Source organism: Lutjanus erythropterus, chromosome 20 (genome assembly GCF_056507025.1).
Source record: "Lutjanus erythropterus isolate fLutEry1 chromosome 20, fLutEry1.hap2, whole genome shotgun sequence".
NCBI classification, from domain to species: Eukaryota; Metazoa; Chordata; class Actinopteri; order Lutjaniformes; family Lutjanidae; genus Lutjanus; species Lutjanus erythropterus.
The window spans coordinates 32,659,761-32,681,432 of NC_139336.1; the positions used below are offsets into that span (position 1 = coordinate 32,659,761).

Sequence of the window (21,672 nt, forward strand, 5' to 3'; positions counted from 1 at the left end):
ACTTCTGATCACATTACTTTTACGGTCCGTGTCTTCGAGGGTCAACAGCTCGACTGCTTTCACGCTGGACTCATTTTACAGATCGCATTATACTGTGGAGGCTTTGGGAGCGACTGTAATCTTCTTTTAGACTGAAGCCCAAACTCACCGTGAGCACTTTAATATCATCAGGAGGATTTCTACCAAAGACGCATCGAGACTCTTTATTCTTGCTCTTATGGTATTATAGGTTTAATAGGTCAACATCAGGTGTGATGTGCATGGTCAAGCGAGGATATCCACGCCGTGCTCTCCTCATTTGCCCCTGTCCGCCTCCCACGTTGTTCAAGGTGTCATGTATCGAGTGACTGTGGTTTGAATGCTGAGGAGTTTGACCTCTTTATCTGCACTGCAGCTTTTATCTGCAGAGATAATGACTTCCACTTCTTCAGAGAGACACGCAGCAGGGTTGTAAGTCAAAGTCTTCCCCGTGGCGTGTTTATATATAAGCTTGTTATGCAGTCGATATTTTGTCCACACGTTTTTTTGGAAGACAAACCCGAGCAGTGTCCGATTTGTGCTAAAATGTGAAGCATTAGTAGCTAACTGGATTTGGACTTTTATGAATTAACAGAGTGGATTCCCTTAAATGCGAAGGGTTTCACCAGGACAGCTGGTGTTGAGGATATAAGGAGGAAACAACTGTTGCATTAAACTGTCATTGATTGTTCACATTGTTCAGGAATGATGATGAATGCTGATAGCTTTGATGTTTGTCGTGATGTTTACCATCAAACACTCAGGCAGGATGGCAGGCAATACTGGCAGGCAAAGAGGAGGAAGTGTGGTGCAGAACTCTACTTGTAAACTCGGAAAGTAGGTCAAACTGAACCACCACTTGGTGTCTACTTGAGGATGTGACGTGAGTAAACATGCACTTTCTGACAGCTGCTCCCGGATTTGTGCAGCAAACACGTCTTACTTAGAGTTGTCAGTGATTTCAGGGAGTGGGGTGAAACTGGAAACAAAGCGTAAGTATTCTCGGCCTTTAGGTGTCAGTTATCCTTCCAATAGGCCATGATGCTCGAGGATATTGGGGATCAACAATCATTACGACCTGACCTGAACCCAAATTGTCCTTGTCAGTCTCCCATTTTTGCCTGGTTTGAAGGTTTGGAAAGTAAGAGCGGATGAAGGCTGACCCAAAGTGATCACCTATGATCTGACTGTGACACCATTTTCGGGACGCTCCATCAACAGCATATTTGGTGTGACTGAATCTGGATCAGCAAGTTTAGAGCAGATATATCCGAGAGGTTCTGAGTTGCCCTCAACTTTGATCAGGACTGTTTCTGTTCTTGGTTGATTTCCTAGAGTGACAATGAGGACAGTTTTTGTTATTTCTGTCTGTCGTTCCCAGCTTACGCCAGAATGTGTGGCAGATAGTGGACTGAACTGGAAGTTCACTTGTTTGTGGGCCGGTTGCTGCTTTACGTCAGGTGCTGCTCTGCCTCTCCTGCTCTGAAATCAGTCCCACAATCAGAAAGGAGTTGAAAAGGTTTCTCTCTGCATGACAGAAATCTTCTGAAGGCCATTAAGAATGTATCTGCATCCGTACTGTCAAGCACCTCAAGACGTACGCAGTGTGTTGCTAAGCACTTGAAGAGTAAGCCCCATCTTTCCTCTGTGCATCGGCCAACTTTCACCGTGAAGGGCCCAAAGCCGTCCATGCCTGTGGACCGAAAGCAGGGCTTGAAGAGTCTAAGACAGATGACTGGAGTGGCTCTCCACATCTGACAGTCTTGACATTGGTGTTGATGTTGGCGAATGGCTTGGCAACCACGCAGGATCCAGGTTCTGTGTTTCATTTCTCCCAGGACACGCTCAGGGCCTGCATGAAGCAGGAACTCATCATAGTGTTTGATAATGAATTTGGTTAAGCGATGTTTTGGATTCAATTGAATTAGCTCAAGAATCTCCGCTCTTCGCAGTCGGCCTCCCACTCTGATGAACTGAGATCAGGGTCATATTCAGGAAACAGGGGGAGTAGTCTGCTCCTCTTTGGTATGGGTTTAGCTGTTTTCAGTGCATTGAATTTCTCAGGGAAGCGCTTATTTGGCCCTTTGTAGAAGATGCCTCTCTGCATTAATGTGGCATTGAGCTATGTCTGAGTTGTGATCCGCAGCCCTGTAAAGCCCATCCTTTGTTTCCTCTATCAGATCATCCCAGTTGCTGTACTTGTTCAGGTCAGGGAGGTTTGTGTCATCTGACATCACTGCACCACAGAACAAAGATTTCCTGAGTTCCTCAACAGGCTCTGGTTCAGCTGGCACACATGGATTGGCTGGCCAGCAGCTGGTGTTTCACATGAGGAATGGAGGGCCTTGACTCCATCTGTGTGGCTGAAAGAGCTCCAGGAGGGTTTTTCCCCGTGTTATGTCACTGTCACTTCTTTGATTCTTGTTCCAACAAATACCTTGTAGCGACAGGAGTCAGATGTTAGCCATGATAGCACTGCTGTGGAATCTGTCCAGAGGGTCACTGATGGTAATGGGACAGTGAATTCAGAAGTGAGAATGTTAGCCAGCTGGACACCAGATAGGGCTGCACATAGTTCCAAGCGAGGGATAGATAGCTGGTGTTTAGGGGCTATACAAGACCTGGCCATGATGAAGCTGACATGGATGTGTTCATGCTTGTCTTGAGTTTGAAGGTAGGCAACAGCACCATACTCACATTCAGAGGCATAGCAGAATACATGCATATGTAACTCTGAGGTAGATGTGTTGGTACGGGGGCCAGATAACAGCAAGGAAAGTGACTGTCAGGGAGATTTTGCAGTTCCAACCCTCATTTCTTCCATTTCTCCAACAAACTGATGATGTTATTTCATCCTCTTTCTTTTGGATCCTGTACAAAGATCTTAGCACAGGTTGTGAAAGGGGTCAGATAGCCCAGAAGATCATACTGACCTGCCGGCACTTTGTATATATTCTTCATCGTAGGCTGATAATAGATGATGGATCTGTTCCTGTAACTCAGCATGTCTGTAAAGCAGGTGTGTCAGTTCTTGATGCCAACCCCACCATCAGCAAGCAGAGGTCTCATTTTGTCACCGAGGGACTTGGCTTCATAAGAGGAAGCGAAACTTTGGAGGCAGTTATCAACATAAAAAGTGATCCTGGACATGTTTGCGGACTGTATAGGTGGCACAGCTCCAAGGAGAGAGGGACCTAGTGTTGGGCCAGGCAGAAGACATTTGTTCAGGTTCTGTCTTATGTATGCACAGGAACAGTCAAATACACTTCCGTGTTTGTTGTTGTGTATTTATCAGACAAATCAGGGTCTTTGGACAGGCATCTTTCTGTAGCACAGAGACAGGACAGGATCCGTAACATTGCAGATTGGTAGTAGACCAAGTGGGTTGTCCAGGGGCCGGCATGGATGCAGTATAATAAGGGGCTTAGACTGTGACTGGAGGTGCGGGTACACAATGAGTAGGAAGGCAAGACGGTATCACCTCGGCAGATGTATTGTGACTGGAAGAGGGTATAACCTGGACAGATGACAACAATGCAGCTTGAGTAGTAGTTATGGAGGGCAAAGTGGGAGCCTGAACAGTGCCTAAGCTTTGCTGACTTGATTGAGGCCTGGGAAAAGATTTGTCTCTTAGCAGCTTCTCTTTGGGAAAGCACACACCAAAGCTCCCCCAAGGTGATCATCTTCTGCATTTTCGCAGAGGTTCAGTCTATTACAAGTAGAAACAAGCTGGGCTGACTCGAGCTCTTGTTCTTTAATATGAACGCGTCAGTTCAACTTAACATCTGACAATTCTCTCTGTCTCCTTATGTGCTTTGTCTTGCACATGCCTGGCAGCTCTGGCGTTCTCACCAATTAGTTTACATCGTTCATCAAGCTCTGTCTCCTCCTGTCTTTGTTCTTCTTGAGTTCCTCCAGCTCATGTCCTGGTCTCTCTTCCTCAAGAATGCTGGTTTGAAGGCAACTCAGATTAGAGACATGGCTGCTTCTGGAATGGCTAAATTGAGGTCTGGGTGGAAGACTAAAGGCTGACAAAGGGATTTGGGGCTCTCTGTCAGAGGTAGACAATGTTTGTTCAGGTTGGCAAAGACACTTTTTGGTTTGCCTTGTCCATATCGGTTGAGTCCACCACACCTTGGGATCCATCCATAAGCTCAGCAGGAGGAGCCTGACCTGTATTCGTGGGCTCATCAATAGGCTTGGTGCCGTCAGTCTCTGGATAAGCCATGTTAGGTCACTGTGTGGCTCAGTCTCCAGCTCGAAGGACCGGAGGATGTAAGGTTCTAACTGGAGCCGCGAACCACCAGGAAACAATTGTTGTGTCCAACTGTCAGTTATTGTTTAAATAGTTCAGGAATGATGATGAATGCTGATTGCTTTGATGTTTGTCACGATGTTTGCCAGTTTTATTGATAGTTTCTCAAAAGACACATGGCAAACGCCATCAAACGCTCAGGCAGGATGGGAATGTTTGGAGACAAAGAGGAGGAAGTGTGGTCCAGAAATCTACTTGTAAACTAGGATGTGGGAGGGGCTACCAAAAGTACGTCAAACTGAACAACCGCATGGTGTCTTCTTGAGGATGTGACGTGAGTAAACCTGCACTTTCACAGAACGGGTGTGTAGTAATATAATTCAGCTTAAACTCCCTCCGAAATCAGAAATACATATTTTTTCATCTTACTGGTAGCGCTGCAGAGTTTCTGAGATGTCGGCAGTAGGAATGTCTGCTTCCTCTCCAGAATAATGGAACTAGATGCCACTCAGCAAAACAAACAACTTTTAAAAATCTCAACAGCAGGTCAGAAATCATGAACCGGATTTTCAAGATAATCCACAGACTTGATTGTAAACAGTTTCATGTAGGAATTATTTTCTTTCTAATGCAGAAACAAAGTTTCTGTTTTAATTTCTTACAGCTGTGCCACTTTAACTGAAACACAGTGACTTTCTTTTACATTGGTCGTCTCTGTTTGTTTTTTAAACATGCAAATTCCTCTTGGTCTCATTTTAAATAAACTTTGGATCCTATTAGGGTGGAGACAGACTCGCTGCGTTCACATGTGCGCAGCGTTAATTTCCGAGGTCGCGCATTAACCATCGCTTGAAACAAACAGAAGATACGCAGCCATGATGCCTACATGCAAATGTGCAGTTAAAAACAAACATACACCTGGTCTTAGTTACAGCATAACTTTTATTTAACATCCTCGGTCAGATTATTAATTCCTCTACAAAAAATTAAATGGTTTGCAGAGTAAAATAATCACATTTTACTCTTTGCGTTTTTTCTGTGTTGACACATGGTACAAATAATGTTAACACGTCCAATACCTTTTTAATAAATTTCTCTTGTGCTGTTCTTGCACATAACTCAGTAGAAGTGTACAAAAAAATAAGTCAAATTATTCCAAGGGACATGAGGAACTATCTTGTGATTGGCTGAGTTGTGGCTTGTAATTGAAACCAATATAGTAATCATTCAGTAATTATTCAGAGACATAAAAGACTGAAAGACTGAACAAAAGCAGCTCTGATCTTGGCTTTTCATCCCATCTGTGTCAGCTTACATGCCTTTCTGTAAGCAAACACTACTGCTACTTTATTGCTGCTCTGAACAGAAAAAGTCTCTTTATGGAGGACCGCAGGAGTCTTCATCCCTCACAATAAATTACAAAGGTCCCATAACCCAGGAGCTGTGGGTCCTCAGTGACTTTACTGTCATGTAAATGCAGCGCTGCAGCAGCACAAACACCCTCCAGAATCAGATATGTACGGCAGCTCTTCAGGTATCCACAGGTGTTGTTTGGGATTCTTTAGAGACCTTCTTCTGGTATTTTAATCTGAAAAGAAAATGTTGATCGGCTGCCCTGAAGCGCTGCTTTTAAGATCTGATCTTCTGACCTCTTTGGACAGGTGACCTTTAGATGTCATCACAGCTGGGATCTGTCTTTCATCAGCACGTTTCACGCTTCCTCTTTAGTCTCTCTTTGTGTCAGTATGCTCATACATACGAGCAGCTCGGGATGCAGAAGCTGCAGTAGGTGGAGCTGTTGAGGCGTGTGGATTTTGCGACATCTGTGGTGCAGCAGCTTTGTCTCTATTTCCAGCCTTCTTTTTTGTTTTTTTTTTTCTTTTTGAATAAAAGAATGAAAGATTATGACCAGAGGATGAGATTATAAATATCTCAATTCATAACAAAACAGAGCTATCTACTCAAATTTAGTAAATCCAGGGAATCCAGATTACCATCACTTTGATGACAAGGATGCACTGTATTTAGGATAACTACACATTATGGACTCTCAAGATTTCATTCAATATTTATTTTGGCTTTGATTCCATATATTCAAGTTTCATTCCATAAACCAATTTTTTTTTGGGAAATATATAATATGAAGTTTAGTTTATTGAATTAGACTTGAATATATGGAATGAAAGTCAGAATATATAGCATGAAATTTGAGTATGTGGAATAAAAAGAATGAATATATTGAATAAAACTTGAATATATAGAATGAAACTTGAAAATTTGGAATAAAAGTATGAATATATAGAATAAAACTAGAATATGTAGAATGAAACTTGAATATATGGAATGTAAATCAGAATATATAAAATAAAACTTGAATATATGAAATTTATGTCTGAAAATATAGAATAAAAAATATATGTAAATATATGTAATAAAATATATGTAAAGGAATTCAGAATATATAGAATGAAACTTTGAATATATGGAATAAAACTTGAATATATGGAATTAAAGAATTGGGAATACTGAATGAAATCTGATGTCATCAAGGTGCTGGCGCCACCTTGTGTTTTCCACCTGTAACATGTTGTTATTAGTCAGTGTGTGACGGAGTGAACCACCACAATAGAAGACAGAGACATAATTAATACTCCATTAAATGCATGAATGGGCCAAAATAATCGTATTCAGTACTGTTCAACAGATAAAGAAATGTATTCACTGTCATTTGAATGACGACCAATTTTGCAAATTTCTCCAAATTAAGCCATTTGTAAATCCAGATTGCTATTACTTTGATCATGATTTTTTGAGGTACTTCTACTCTACTTGAGTACACAGATGTGACTTAACTGTGTTGTACTTCCACATCACTACATACTTCTTACAGTACTTCACAAATTTAACAACTTTTGTCAGTTTGAAGATTGTGGTTTTACATACATAGAACACATAATCATCTTAAAATATTATTATTTATTTTTTATAGATAACAGTACATTGTCAGCACATCATCTTACAGGTCCCCGGTTCCATGGTAATTAGAAAGTAATATATTTTTAATTACCTCAAAATTACCCAGGTGAAATCAAATTTACTTGATGAAAAAAGTTTTCTAAATTAGCTTTTTTAAAATCTGTGAAAACCAGGTGTTCAGAGTGCATGGAGACGTTCTGACTCACCTGGAGGACAACTTGAATGTTTTTAGTCCCATTGAGATGATGGGGTAGTGGTGCATGTCACCCTCTTGTGGCCAAAATGAGTATTACAACAACAAACACTTGAATAAAATGATCCTGACAAGAAAAACTCACCAAAACCAATTTCACAGATGGAAAAAGGTAACCTGGAAAGATTATCCATGCAAAATCTTTTTTTTTCTCCACCTATTTTTCAGTCGTAACAGTCATATGACAAAAAACAATTTAGAATTAGAAAATGTGTTTTTTTTCTGACTTGCCCCTCACGTCTTATGTGGAAACTGATTTATCAGTACAGATTAAAAGTTTTCACCAAATACATAATATAATAGATATTTTAATGATAATAAAATCTGGAATAATCAACCTGTTACACAATAATAAACCTTCTGTTATGATATCATATTGTTATAAACACATATTAAAACACAGAAAACACATTCTGACTGGTCACTGTGACTATTATACCAGTAAGATGAGCAGCTGATGTGAGAGCTGTGCAGGAAGACTGATGAAGAACAAAGTCCCTCATGTTCCTCCAGCTCTGTCAGTCCTTCATGCTGGAAGTTAGATTATAAAAATGATCAGATATTTGACAAAATCCAGGTAAAGGTGATCATAAGCAGCAGCTGTCACCGTGCACAACATGAAACATTCACACTTCCTGTGTGGACAGGAAGTTAAAGGGGTAGTTCAGACTGATTTGAAGTGTGGTTGTAGGAGGTACTTATCCATAATCAGTGTTTTACCTACAGTAGATGGAGGTCAACATGCTCCCAGACTTTTTCAACAGGAGACCGCTTTTACAAAAGCCAAATATCGCTTTCTCTTAAACCACCAAACTCCTTTGGCAAAATCAGTAATTTTACCATTTTACAGAATAAATGCTCATCTACCACTTCACTGATTGGTTAGTTTGTTTGGGTTATTGTGTGAATCTGATCAGTGGAAACCTCTGATTTTAATCACATCTATCCGTATGAAGTTCATCCTAGAAAGAGATTATTTCTTTATTTGTCATGCAGACATCTAGTTTGCTTGAGTATATTACACATTGAGACAGAGAGCTGTACTATTTTTCCCCTCACCAAGTACCCGTTCAAGTTACTCAGCTTTAACCACAGGAGCTTTTCCTGTGCACGTTCATTTCCTGTCTACTGCACAAGCAGACTCGTTTATTGTTTGAGGAACATGAACTTTGAGGAGACAATGTTTTTCAGTGAGAGAAAACAAAGCAGACAGGTTACTGCAAGGCAAAGTGTCATGAAGGTAAAGTTAAAATATATATATATATATATATATATATATATTATTACTGTAGCTTAAATATTTTTGTCATGTTATCATTTTTGACCCAAAATGAAGTCTGTAAACAGACTACCTGATAACTAAAGGCGAACTTTAAACAACATTTGCATATTTACAATATTTCCACCACTTCACCTTCCCATCAGACGGCCTTATCCAACAGGAAAACCACAGTTACATATGCCAAATATCACTCTCTCCAAAGCCACCAAACTCCATAGGAAAAATCTGTAATTTTACCTTGCAGACTACAGTTGTTGTTGTTGGTCTACTGCTGCTTTGATCGGTCAGTTTGTTTGTGTTACTGTGTGACTTTGGTGAATCCAAACTATCCTATTAAACCCAATAACCCAATAACACAAGCAAACTAAGAGATCGAGGCAGAATTAGCCAAGCAATTCCTGTATTCTGCAAAGTAAAATCACTGGTTTCTCCAGTGGAGTTTGGTTGGTTTGGAGTGAGTGATATTTGACTTATATATCAGCTGTTTCCTGTCAGAAAAGGCTGTCTGACGACAAAGTAAGCACTGAAAATATTCTGTTATCTATAATATGTTTTGCTGCTGACCCTGTCCATAACGGTATATTGCTTCCAAGTGGGAGTACCATCTTCTGTGGGTAATACACTCGCTATGGATAAATACCCCGTACAACCCCACTTTAAATAATCCAAACTATCCCTTTAAGAGACAAACTAACAGTGTCAGAGCACTTCCTTGTTGCTGAAAGAAAGTCAGCAGCCAGTTGTCTGTAATAGCACATAAGGTGGATGGATGTGATTATACTGAACCAATAAAAGTCCTTGTACCACATGACATGATAATATTTGGTCCTCACACATTCTGCACGCTCGACATGCACTCACATTACAATTAAAAAGGTAAACCAGTCTGGTAAACTGTCATGTCTGTGGACATTGTTTGACTGAGTTTGTGCAGCTGTTGTCTGCGATCCTCACCAGTGACGTACCAGTGTTCCCAGTCCCGGTGTAAAGAGATGCATTGCAGCACACGTGTGTGAAAAGCTCCTCATGTTTTCCTATCCTTTTCTTTCCTCCAGTACTTCATCAATCCCTCTGTATGCGTCTCCATTCCTCCGTCCCGTCCTCTATATTTAGCTGGCCTGTGACCTGGCTGCTGCAGACTGAACCCTGCTCTGCACATTGTCAAAACAAGGGGCTAATCCTGTCCAACAGGTGCTACATCCACACACACACACACACACACACACACACACACACACACACACACACATAGAGAGAGAGAGAGAGAATCAGCCTCCCTATTTCCAAACAACACAAACACAGCGTCACTAACTCAACTTGGCATGACTGTGTTGCCAGGGGAAGCCGAGGGTCACGCTTTCCAAAACCAGCCTGAGAATGCTGGAGGTCAAGTGTTCGGAGCCTCGCGCGCACACACACACACACACACACACACACACACACACACACACACACACACACACACACACACACACACACACACACACACACACACGCGCGCGCGCACACACACGCGCTGAATGATGGAACGAACCGGTGTGTGAGGTCGACAGGAGTGTTTACACTGCGACAATCAGGCCTCTCACTGAGGTTCACGTCTGTGGTGTCCAAACAGTTCAGACACGTCTGTGAGTTTTCACCAGTGGTGGAAAAACTTTTACTTAAAGAAAGAATCTGTAATATATTTACTGTTATAAATCATAAAATGACCATGATATGTCATCAGAGATTACAGAAACAGCTGCAGTGTCCTCCTGTGAGATTTCTGTTCGAGGTTGGAATAACTTTGTTTTCATTTAACGTTAATTAGACTTCACATTAATGCAAAATTTTCACTGAATAAGTTAAGTATCTGTTCATGAGCTGTAAGAAATCGCTAATGATCTTTTAGATGGAGTAGGAGTTAATGAGTGAAGTCTGGCAGGCAGTCACTGAACTCCACGGTGAGTGGATACTAACACGACAATGTAAAAAAAGTAAAAGTCCTTCATTCAAGAATGCACTTAAGTAAAAGTATGTAAGTATTATCTGCAAAATATACTTAAAGTATTAAAATAAAAGTACTTTGCCTCTGTGACTGATAAATATGACAGCATATTAGGTTAAAAAAAGCCCAGGGAGGGGGGTAACATTCAGAGAAATAGTCCTAAATTTGCAAGGAAAAAATTGGATGTTTCCTGCTGTATCCAGTCCCCCAAACTGCACTTCAGTGCTCATGTTAGTGTAATTAAGTTGTTATTTTCCACCACTGGTTTTCTCCTCCCCACCCACTGACGATCGAGGCCTCCGTGGGGTATTAATGCACTTGTCTGGCTGGTGAGAACAAAACATCACGGCTAAATAATGCACTTGACCAGAACGACAGTAGCTGAGCGTCTGAGCGCGACTGCGTCTTCGGTACCACGGGATCGAGCCGCCGGCTGCTCATCACACCTTGACACTTTGTTCCCACGCCCCCTGGTGGTGTTTGCTCTACTGTGAGGGGCTGTTGGGGCTCTTGGTAAACATCTCTGAGCCCGAGCCGTTGGACGTGACCTCCACACGAGGCTGGCTGTTCGGGCTGCAGGACGGCAGCTCGGCCGTCTTCTGCTCCGCTGCTGCGGGATGGACGGCCGTGGACACGACCGTCTCCATCCGACTGGCTCGGTATATGCTCACCTGAAAATACAGATGGATAAATTATATATAGATTAATTCATAGACAGAAAAAAAATCTTCAAGGAATTGTCTGTTTCTGTGTCCCAGTGGCCACTCACAGTATTGCAGCAGAAAAGCATTTCCCCTGATAAACCATGATTATAAGAGATGTCTTTAAAACACTCAGGCCCCCACCTCTCTGACAGAGAGAAACAGCAACTTTAGCGCGAGCTGGGCACAGACGGACAAAATACTTAGTTGTCAGAAATTGTTAAGTGTTTCCCAAAACTCAAGATGACGTCCTCAAATGTCTTGTTTTGTCCACAACCCAAAGAAATTCAGTTTGCTGACAGAGAGGAGCAAAGAAACCAGAAAATATTCACATTTAAGAAGCCAAATTCAGAGAATTTGGGCATTTTTTTATTTAAAAAATTATGCAAAACGATTAATCAACCATCAAAATAGTTGGCGATTATTTTAAGTTGATTAATCAGTTCATTGTTGCAGCTGTAGTCTGAGCCGGACGTTACACTCACCTGTGTTTGCAGGTAGCGCGGTGATTTGAGCTCTAGCTCCTCCTTGGCGTCGGTGGGAGCACAGCAACAAAACACCTGCCGGAAACCTGCTCTGAACCTGCAGAGCGGAAGACAAATATTTCATAAGAGGATGGATTAAACAGGCATTATACACACGGGATTATAGACACAAATACAGATTACAGCCACACAGACGGACAGATAGCCATTTTGACGGGGACATATTTAAAGTACCTGCTGTTGAGGCAGTAGTAGATGATTGGGTTGTACATGGTGGAGCTCATGGCGAGCCACATGACGGCCAGGTACACCTGCTGGATGTAGCGCTGCTCGAATAAATCGGGGAAGAACTGGTGCAGTAAGAAGTAGATGTGATACGGCAGCCAGCAGACAGCGAACGTACACACGACCACGATCATCATCTTCACCACCTGCCACAGAGACGAACACGGAGGAGGAGGAGGAGGAGGAGGAGGAGACCAGGCTTTAAAATAATCTTCTCAAATTTTATTTTTGTTGTTGTTGTTTTCATGGTGGGGATTAAAAAACCATTAAATTAAATGAGAGTGTTCAGCGGCGCTGCTCAGACACAAAATGTGACGCACGCACACACGTGTGTGTGTGTGTGTGTGTGTGTGCGCGTGCGCATCACCTTGCGTTTGGCGATTAGCTGTTCTTTGTAGTGTTCGGACGTGTCTCCGGGAATCTCGCTCGCCCAGAGGGTGACGCCCACCGTCGTGTACGCACATCCCATGATGCAAAGGGGCAGGAAGTAGATCAGCAGTGTCACACACACATAGTATCTAAGAAATGAGAGAGGGATGAAAAATTGATTATACTCATTTGTCAGAATTGGGTGAAATCACGTAAAAAAAAAAACTTTAGAAATTATTAATACTAACTCAATTTTTTTTAATGAAAAATGATTCTTTAAGGATTTATATATATGTATAATAATGTAATTTATGAAATATTTTGGTTTGCTTTAATTATTTTAATTTCTAAATTAAAAACTCCTCGTCTCAGACAAGAATTCACAACTTCATCTATATTTTTTATTAAAGTGTTGACCCTTTAAAGTGTCTCAGGTTTATGTCAGCTCTGTCAAGTTTTACAAAAACATACTACTTACTGAAGAGTAAAAATCAAGAAAAACCTTAAAATACTGTTCTGCAGTGGAAACATTGTCTGTAATTCTGCGTTTTTAAACTAAACATCAGTCCTCTGTCAGTGTGTGCTTCTGTTTAGTTGAATGTGTCTGCAGGCTGCAGTGGATTAAATATTAAACAAACCAGAAAAACTCATCAGAGGGTTGAACTCGCTCTGCCGAGGGAAACTGTCCGGCCGTAGAATTAATAATAATTATAACCGAGGCTCGATGCTGTCATCAAAGTTTCAGACGACACCGTCCTTTAAAGGTCCAGGACAGGACCAAAGCTGTGCTCACAATGTGTTGAAGCTGAATGTGTCCAATATCAAAGTATTAATTATTGATTTTTGATCCATCAGGGGGTAAAAATCACAGAAAGCATCTTACATGATCAGAGTATTGAAGAAGTACTCAGAACGATTAATCGATTGTTAAATTGATTGCCAACTATTTTGCTAATTGACTGATCAGTTTTTTTAAGAAAAGTAAAACTTCTTAAATGTGCATATTTTTTAGTTTCTTTACTCTTCAGGAGACTTGGATTGCACCAGACGAGCAGTATAGATGTATTTTATCTTTAAATTCCAGTTTTTTCTGTTTGAAAACTGGTCACCATTCACTTCCATTGGGAAGATTCTGCTGTGAAACTCCAGCAGTGTTTTGCAGACTATCATAATAAACCCGACCTTAAATCAGCATGAGGGTGAGCAGATAATGACTGAATTTTCATTTTTTGGGTGAACTATCCCTTCAGAGTAGGATGTAAACAAAAGGATGGTTGTTAATCTTGTATCAGTGTGACTCTGGATGGTTCAGTTGTTCTGTCAGTTCATATTTTTGGTCCATACTGAAATATCTGAACAACCATTAGATGGATTGTCGTGACGTTTGGTTCAGAAATTCATGGCTCCCAGAGGATGAATCCTAATGTAACGATGTACTGTAATGCTGAATGTCTGCCTGGCTGCAGACTTAAGACATTCTGGTTATCTTTAGCTCGGTTTCTTCTAAAAATACTTTACACTCCACTGAGATCTGTCTGATGCTGGAGGGATCGTCTCCTGTCAGATCATGGACTGCACGTTTACATTCATTAACACACACACACAGACACACACACTCAAATGCACTCATATCTGCAAAAGAGCGCAGCCCAAAGAAATCAGGACCACTGAATTAAAGATGCTTTAATCTGCAGGGTGAGGGGGTGTGTTCGGGGGCGTTAATTCTGGAAACAAATTTATCAAATAAATGCCCTTTTCCTCTTTTACCTCCGCAGAAATTTCCAGGAGAAATGGACCAGACCTGAGGACGAACCTGAGATTCATCACCTGAACATCAGTCGCTTCAGCTGCGGGCTCGTTTTTTTTTTTTTAATAGACTAAGTTAATCCCTCAAGGAAATTATTATCACAGCGGTTCAGACGGGCTGCAGCAGCCTCCCTGAAGCAACAGGTATCTTCATGTCCAGGATGAGAAGACAAGGGATCAAACCTTATTAACCACCAAGGTGTGTTGCTGTGGGAGATGTTAAACACGGAATAATACTGAGCATCAAATATTTGACACACCAGCTGCCAAATTAACTTTCTTCTTTTCTGAATACTGAAGTATGAGTGCCAAAATAAGCGCCAGTTTTATACCACGCTCATCAAATCAGTTCAATACTTCGCCCGTGTTTGGCTGATAAATGATTCTAATATTTTTAGAACTTAAATTTATTAACTTTCTTTCCCAAAGTGAGATGAGAAGATGCAGATCAATATGACTGTATGTTTTTTTCTTTTAAGTTTTCACTACTTACTACAATTAATTAATGTGAACATTTGGTTGTACAGTGTAGCTGGTAAAAGGCCAGCCTTTAGAAATGATGAACAGGGGAACAAAACTTTGCCCCTTCATCCTCATCCACTTCAGCACGAGCATGTTATAAGATTATAGTCTTATAAGACAAAGTGGAAAGTGAACTTGCTGATGTTGCTTAAAGATTACGCTGAATACTGGACTTAAATTTATCAGATGATCAGAAACACGACTCCAGATTAACTGGTTGATTCAGAAGCGTTTCAGCAGCGGAGCGTTTTGCCCGCCTGATTACGTTTCCTTGCTCAGATTTTGGTCCTTGGTCTTTGTGTTTCTTCCATGGATAAACAGGCTACATGATTAAATAGTTTCCTTTGTCTTTATCATCGTGAGTCTGCATGGGTTCTTTTATTTTGAAAATTAACTGGATTCTCCCCACCTTTTCTGTGTCTGACTTCCTGTCCGTTCGATCTGCTCTGTGCTAATTGATGTGACATCAGAAATAGACTGGGTGCGTATTTAGAGCGGAGAGTAAAGCTGCTTCTGGGACGAAAAAGTGAATAAGAGCACCTCTGGAAATGCTGAACTCTTCCAGTGGACTCATGTTCTGATTTGTTCCCTGCAGGTACTCACATCTTCTTGAAGTCCATGGTGGAGTATTCAGGCCAGTCGATGTAGCAGACCGTTCGTCCAGGCAGCAGCGCCGTGGACGAGTAGTAATACTGAGGGAAGGCCAGAAGCAGAGCCAACATCCAGATCACCCCGATCACGACCCGCGTCTCCGTGGACGTCAGCCTCTGCTGCAGGGGGTGGATGATCGCCATGTATCTGACGAAGACAGAGAGGACCAGTCAACAGTTTCTTATTTAACTGTCTTAATATGTTCTGCTGGTTTGCAAGTTTCAGACCATTAACTGCAAATTAAATATATAATTTACATTTTTGCCAATGAGCATTAATTTCCTTGATATCTTCCCAAATTTCCTAACAGTGTGAAATGTGCTTTAAACGGGTAATGAACATTTTGCTGCCTTTATTTTTTACACCACATTACCTTCTCACAGGGTTTTAATACCTCCTCCCCGTTGTTGCATTCATGGATATTCAGACATTTGAGAAATTTAAATTTAATAATCAACTATTTCCTTTTCATAATGTTGCTTAAATTGAACTCCTCTGACTTTGTTTTTCCTACTTTTTGACAGCAGACTCTTAAATCCCAGACGTCAACGCACGCTTACTCGCACAGCCAAAGACGTTCTCTGTGGTCACTGCTGCAAACCCCATCACCATGTGAGAGAACGAACAGTAAGTACAAAAATCTAAATAAATGTAGAAAATAAATGTTTGACATGTAGAATATCTTTCCAGTCTCTGAAAGTGTCTGTGACATATTGAAATGAACTGAAACACCAACAGAAACATTGTTCAGCAGTGATTTATAACAGTTTTAGAAAGATGTTTTGTGAGATGTGGTACTGATGTTGGCGGCTTTAGATCAGAAAATGTTTCTACGTGTTGTTCTGGACGATGTGGACTTGTAGCCTATTTAGTCGTTTAATTTGCAAAACTTGTTGTTGCCACTGATGGCTGACTGAAGATGTATAAGTGATATTACTGTTTTAATTACAGGTATTGCTGCAGCATCAGTCCCAGTAGTCCGAAAAACGCAACATTGAGCCAAAAGCCTGTTATCCTGAAAAATGACAAAAAACAAAAAATGCCCAATGCTCTGAAGGACCATTGTTCCAAAAATACAGTCTCCCTGAAGTTTTTTGCCCTTTATATCACGGCATATTTTGACTTGCAATCATCAGGTGATCACCATGGTAACAGTAGTCAGGTCAGGTTTAGGAAAAGATCATGGTTTGGGTTAAAATAAATGTGTTAGTTATTTCACTTAAGTTATGCATGTAAGTTTGGAGCAACAGCTTTTCGTTTTTGAAATAATAGCATGATCGACACGTGGGGCTTTGATCCAACAGACCCTTGAGCAGTTGGCAACGACGGTGCGGTGAACCACAACCACAGGTTTTCAGTGGCCGCTGCAAACTCGAGCAGTTTTGATCGCTTCCTCAGTCCAGTCAACACTTTTAATAACTTGCAGCCATAAATGCCGCTGATGTGGAATATTGATTCTGACGTATAGTGTTCGCAAAGACCAGACATTCTGGTGATGTTGGTGCAGTTAAAATGTTAAATTCAACATCTGCAGCTTGATAACTCATCTGGATGACTGGGGGACACTTCTGTTGCCGAAATGCATACGCAGCTTTTCAATGACATCAGCTGCAAAATGGGACATTTTCCAGACCAGTGGGGTTTCGGAATAATGGGAACAATAGCGTTCCACCCTCAAAGCACCGCTGTGCTGAAGCGCAGAGCTGCTAGTCGCTACTTGCTACTCGTTACTGTTACTCGTTTTCTTTTTTCTTGTTCATAATTTTCACAGAAAAATGCAAGTGTGGACTCTGAAGAAAGCCATCAAATATTTAATAATGTTTCCTCATATTGCATCAGAGTCAGGGATCCAGTGTCTGTGTTGCCTCCAGGTACACACTCATTTTGATTTCCACCCTGTGGTGAAGACAGAGACACCCAGGCTATATGGGATTTAAGATGATACCATACTGAATGTCTCTTACATACGTTTATCTGAAGACATATTATCCTGCAACACTCCACACACAAACGCACACACACCTGTCCAGAGCTATGGCCGTCATGGAGTAAATGCTGGCAAATATGGCTGCGATGGGGAAGAAGTTGTGGAAGCGGCAGTAAATCAAACCAAAGTACCACTCGTTGTGAACGGCGTAGGTGAAGTTGATCACTGTGTTGAACGCTGACATGCCGGCCTCAGCGAAGGCCAAGTTCACCTGCAGGACGGAGACAGAGACATGGAATAAAGGCGCAACACAAACTACAATACACACAAGCAAAACACAAAGTTCAAATCTGAGATACTTTATTTTCTTTTCGTGAGACTTTCTCCCTCTGCTTCACCACGTTTTGAAGGGAATGATTGGACTTTTTACTGCATCAAGCTTCAGTTCTGTTTACAAATTAAGATTTCTGCACACAAAACATACAAAGAGATTATGAAATATGATGTTTTGAGCAGAATTTTCTCAGTGAAGATGATCATTTACTAAATGGAGCAGGAGAGAAAAGGAACAACATGAAGGACATTAACATTTATCTCACGGTGGGAAATTTGGGACCCTTTATAAACAATAACTGTCTCTCAGGAAAATGAATATTGTATGCCTTAAAGCAAAATGAATAAAACAAAGTGTGTGCGCTTTCATTTATGGACTTTTTGTATGAATTATTATGATTTAATCCACCTGTACGGCACATGTGATGTTTTGTTATAAATTAAATTGTGAAAACATTTCATGGTCCCACTTTCACAAATGTGAGGATTTGCTGCTTTTCCTCTGAATTATTGGAATAATAGCAATGTTTCTGCTATAGTGTCGAGGTTTGGACTCGAACAAACACTGTGAAGACGTTACTTTGGATTCTGGGAAAAAAACAATCAATTAATGGAGAAAATAATCAGAGAGAGAGAATTCCACAGTTTTGTTCTGGTAACAGAGAAAGCTCCTGCAGACAGGACTTCAGTAATGTAAGAGGGGGCAAGACCATTTACTGCACTGCAAACAAATAATAGGATTTTGAAATTAATCCTGTAGCTGACAGACAGCCAGGGAAAGGAGGTGAGAATTGGAGCAATGTGGTCTCTTTTTTCTGACCGAGTTAAAACTCTTGCTGCTGCATTTTGGACTCGAATTTTTCAGGATTATTTCACGTGTTTGTGCAGCTCTCAGCAGGGCTGCATGATTAATCGCAATTACAATAAAGTGGCAGTGTGCCCGGGGCAATTTCCAACTCGCAGAATCAGAACCAAATTGCAGTTTTTTTTGAAAAAGGAAAAATGTTTCAGAAAACAGCGTTACACTGAGGTACAGTAGAGCTGCAGAGATGACCTGACCTAAAAATCTTGTTCTCCAGATAAAAGAAAACATATTTGTTTGGTTCAGACCTCAATAAATATCACATCATCACAATTTGTATATTTTTATTTCAGTGAACATGAAAAATGTCATGCAAAACTGATCATTTCCACTAATTCCTAATGATATAATTACTTGTGTTAATGCAAAGTGGCCTGGATGAGTGAGAGAAAAGGGGTTGAGTGTTTACTACAAGAAGATAAGCTTCCCAGATGTGTAGTTGCAGTGGTGGCAGAGTTTGCAGAGGATATGATGGAGCAGACAGACACTGGAATAAAAAGGATTGAACAGCCTCCCACAGCAGCAGCAGCAAAATCCACTGTCACGACAGTCCCACGTTTAGTTGGTAGATGTTACACGTCTCCCAGCAGAGACATTTTATAACCAACATTACTGTCTACAGCGAGCAAGAGAAGCTTCAGTGTCTGCAAGACCTGCAGGTGTCCTGCTAACAAACAACAAACTCATGAATCTAACAGAGAGCTGTGGACAGGAAACGACCTGTGAGGAGGAGCTGCCTGGGAGACTGATTCCAGGGCAGACTTGTCCCTCTCTACAGAGGTAACAAGTGCTCATTGTGACCATCAGACAGACAGTTCACCTCTGATCTCTGATAGATATTTGATATATTCTACATGTCAGTCAGTGTATTTATGAACCTGTTCAGTGAAGAAGAGAACTGACTTCCGTCAGTTTAATAAAATGTATGAAGTCATTGCATTTGCACACAGATGGAAAATGTATCGTTCATCTAATACGGTTAGTTAACAGGATAGATAATAGGCTGTGACTAATACTGGAAATTATTGGTTTATATTCTTTATTTACAACTTCCACTTATATTTTTAAATAATTATAAATAACGATAAATTAAAAAAAAAAAACAGAAATAGACCAATTTGAATTTAGAAAAGAGATAAAATACTATAAAAAGAAACCAGAAAATATTCACATTTAATAAGCTAGAATCAAATAATTTTGACATTTTTCTTAAAACACATTAACTATCAAAATATGTGTCAATTAATTCAATGGTTGTAAACTAAACAGTTAATCGATTAATTGTTGCAGCTCTAGTTTACAGAGGATGAAACAAAATTACGCACGGTTCAGTTTGAATCCATGTAAGTGGAGACACAAATGAAAGAATCTCCCAAAGTAAAGATGAAGAGGTTAAAAGTTTTATCATCTTCTTAAACAAAACTTAACGTGTAACTTGGCTGAATACGCGCTATAACGAACTGACCAGAAAGTAGTTGGTGACGGTCCTCATGCGTTTGTGCGCCAGAATAATCCAGATCACCACGATGTTACCGACCACAGACACCGCCACGATGCTGCAGTAAGCCACAGCCCAGAGTGTGATCTGCCACACCGGCTGGACGAACTGGTTGAAGCCGTCGCTGCAGTTCACGCACACGTTCGTTCCGTTCGTGGCGTTAATAAAGTCGGTGGCGTTGTTGTAGAGCGGATCCATCTTCTGCGCATCAGCGTGTCTGGCGAGTTAAAAATAGATTAGTGTCCTGTTACTGGAACAGATTCCTCTCTAGCACGAACAGGAACAGCGTGTGTGGAAAATATAAAAAGGCGCGATTTTCCCACATGTTCTGCTGCTGGAGCCGCGTCTTTACGCACCGCTCCTGAGGACATCACCGCACCAAAACGCACGACGCAGCGAGCTCACCAAACCATTGACGCTCTTCTTCAGGCTGTTTAACACCCCCCACCGCCCTCCTTCCACTGTACACCCCCCTCACACATCACACACACCCCTTCACCGTAAACACACCGAATGATTAGTCTCGCTCTCGTCGGGTCGATATCAGCTGTTGTAAATCACTCTGAATGACCCTGAATGCAGCACAACTTCTCTGGACCTCCTAATACGATCTCAGCAGGATTATTCCTGAATCTCTCTCTGGGTCAATCTGATGATATTGGCTTATATAATAATATGACTTTAATGTCCAAAAAACCAAACAAATAATAAATGGTTTATAACACTTTATAATCTTAGAGTGAGCAGACATACAGTAATGACATTTTCAAGTCTGTTTGTCAACATTTAAAAAGCATCAAACTGTTTTTTGGTGGTTTTGGTTTTATTTATTAGGGAAGTATTAATACCAGAAACTCATGGTGCAATAATACAGTGATATAAAGTCTGTGATACAATATCACAATATTTAAAAAAAAACAAAAACAAAACAAAGAAAAGTTATGAAACTGTCCTTTATTAAATAATAAATCTAATGTGGAGTTAGATCTCTCAGAAAAAAAGAGTACTGAAAGAATTTCAAGTATTCGGTATCAATATTCATCGATATATCAATATTTTGTGACAACACTAAAATGCTTCATGCTAGTGATGTCACTAAAAAAAATACTTTTTTAGGTTTTTATTTCTATGCTGATGAAACGCAGCTATACGTACCCGTACCAAGCGATGTTTTCAAAGTAGTTCAGATTATTTGAGGCCAGGCTGATGTACTCGTCCACAGTCAGTGTTTACCGACAGTCGATGGTGGTCGACACGTTTCCAGTCAGGAAAAGCAAAGAGGAGTAACGGCCTCAAAGCAAAATGTATTTTAGCCACTTAAAAAAATCTTATCACTTTAAATATACACTCATTGCTTTTCCATCAGACAGCCTTTTCTGTTGAGAAACTGTCATTATATAAGTAAGATATCGCTTCCTCCAAGTTAACCAAACTCCACTGGCAAAATCAGCAATTTTACCTC

The 21,672-nt window shown here is 40.8% G+C and overlaps 1 protein-coding gene across 1 annotated transcript; it reads right to left on the bottom strand.

Annotated features, from left to right (window-relative positions):
- Nucleotides 1–10,961: 10,961 nt before the first annotated feature.
- tacr1b (tachykinin receptor 1b) lies at nucleotides 10,962–20,562 on the bottom strand. Its single transcript, XM_084746592.1, has 7 exons — nucleotides 20,178–20,562; nucleotides 17,613–17,788; nucleotides 15,543–15,737; nucleotides 12,610–12,760; nucleotides 12,192–12,388; nucleotides 11,958–12,054; nucleotides 10,962–11,442 (listed from the first exon to the last, which is right to left on the bottom strand). Exons 1-7 carry the CDS (start codon nucleotides 20,406–20,408, stop codon nucleotides 11,257–11,259), a joined length of 1,233 nt encoding a protein of 410 aa, XP_084602718.1. The 5' UTR covers nucleotides 20,409–20,562; the 3' UTR covers nucleotides 10,962–11,256.
- Between the last annotated feature and the right edge of the window lie 1,110 nt (nucleotides 20,563–21,672).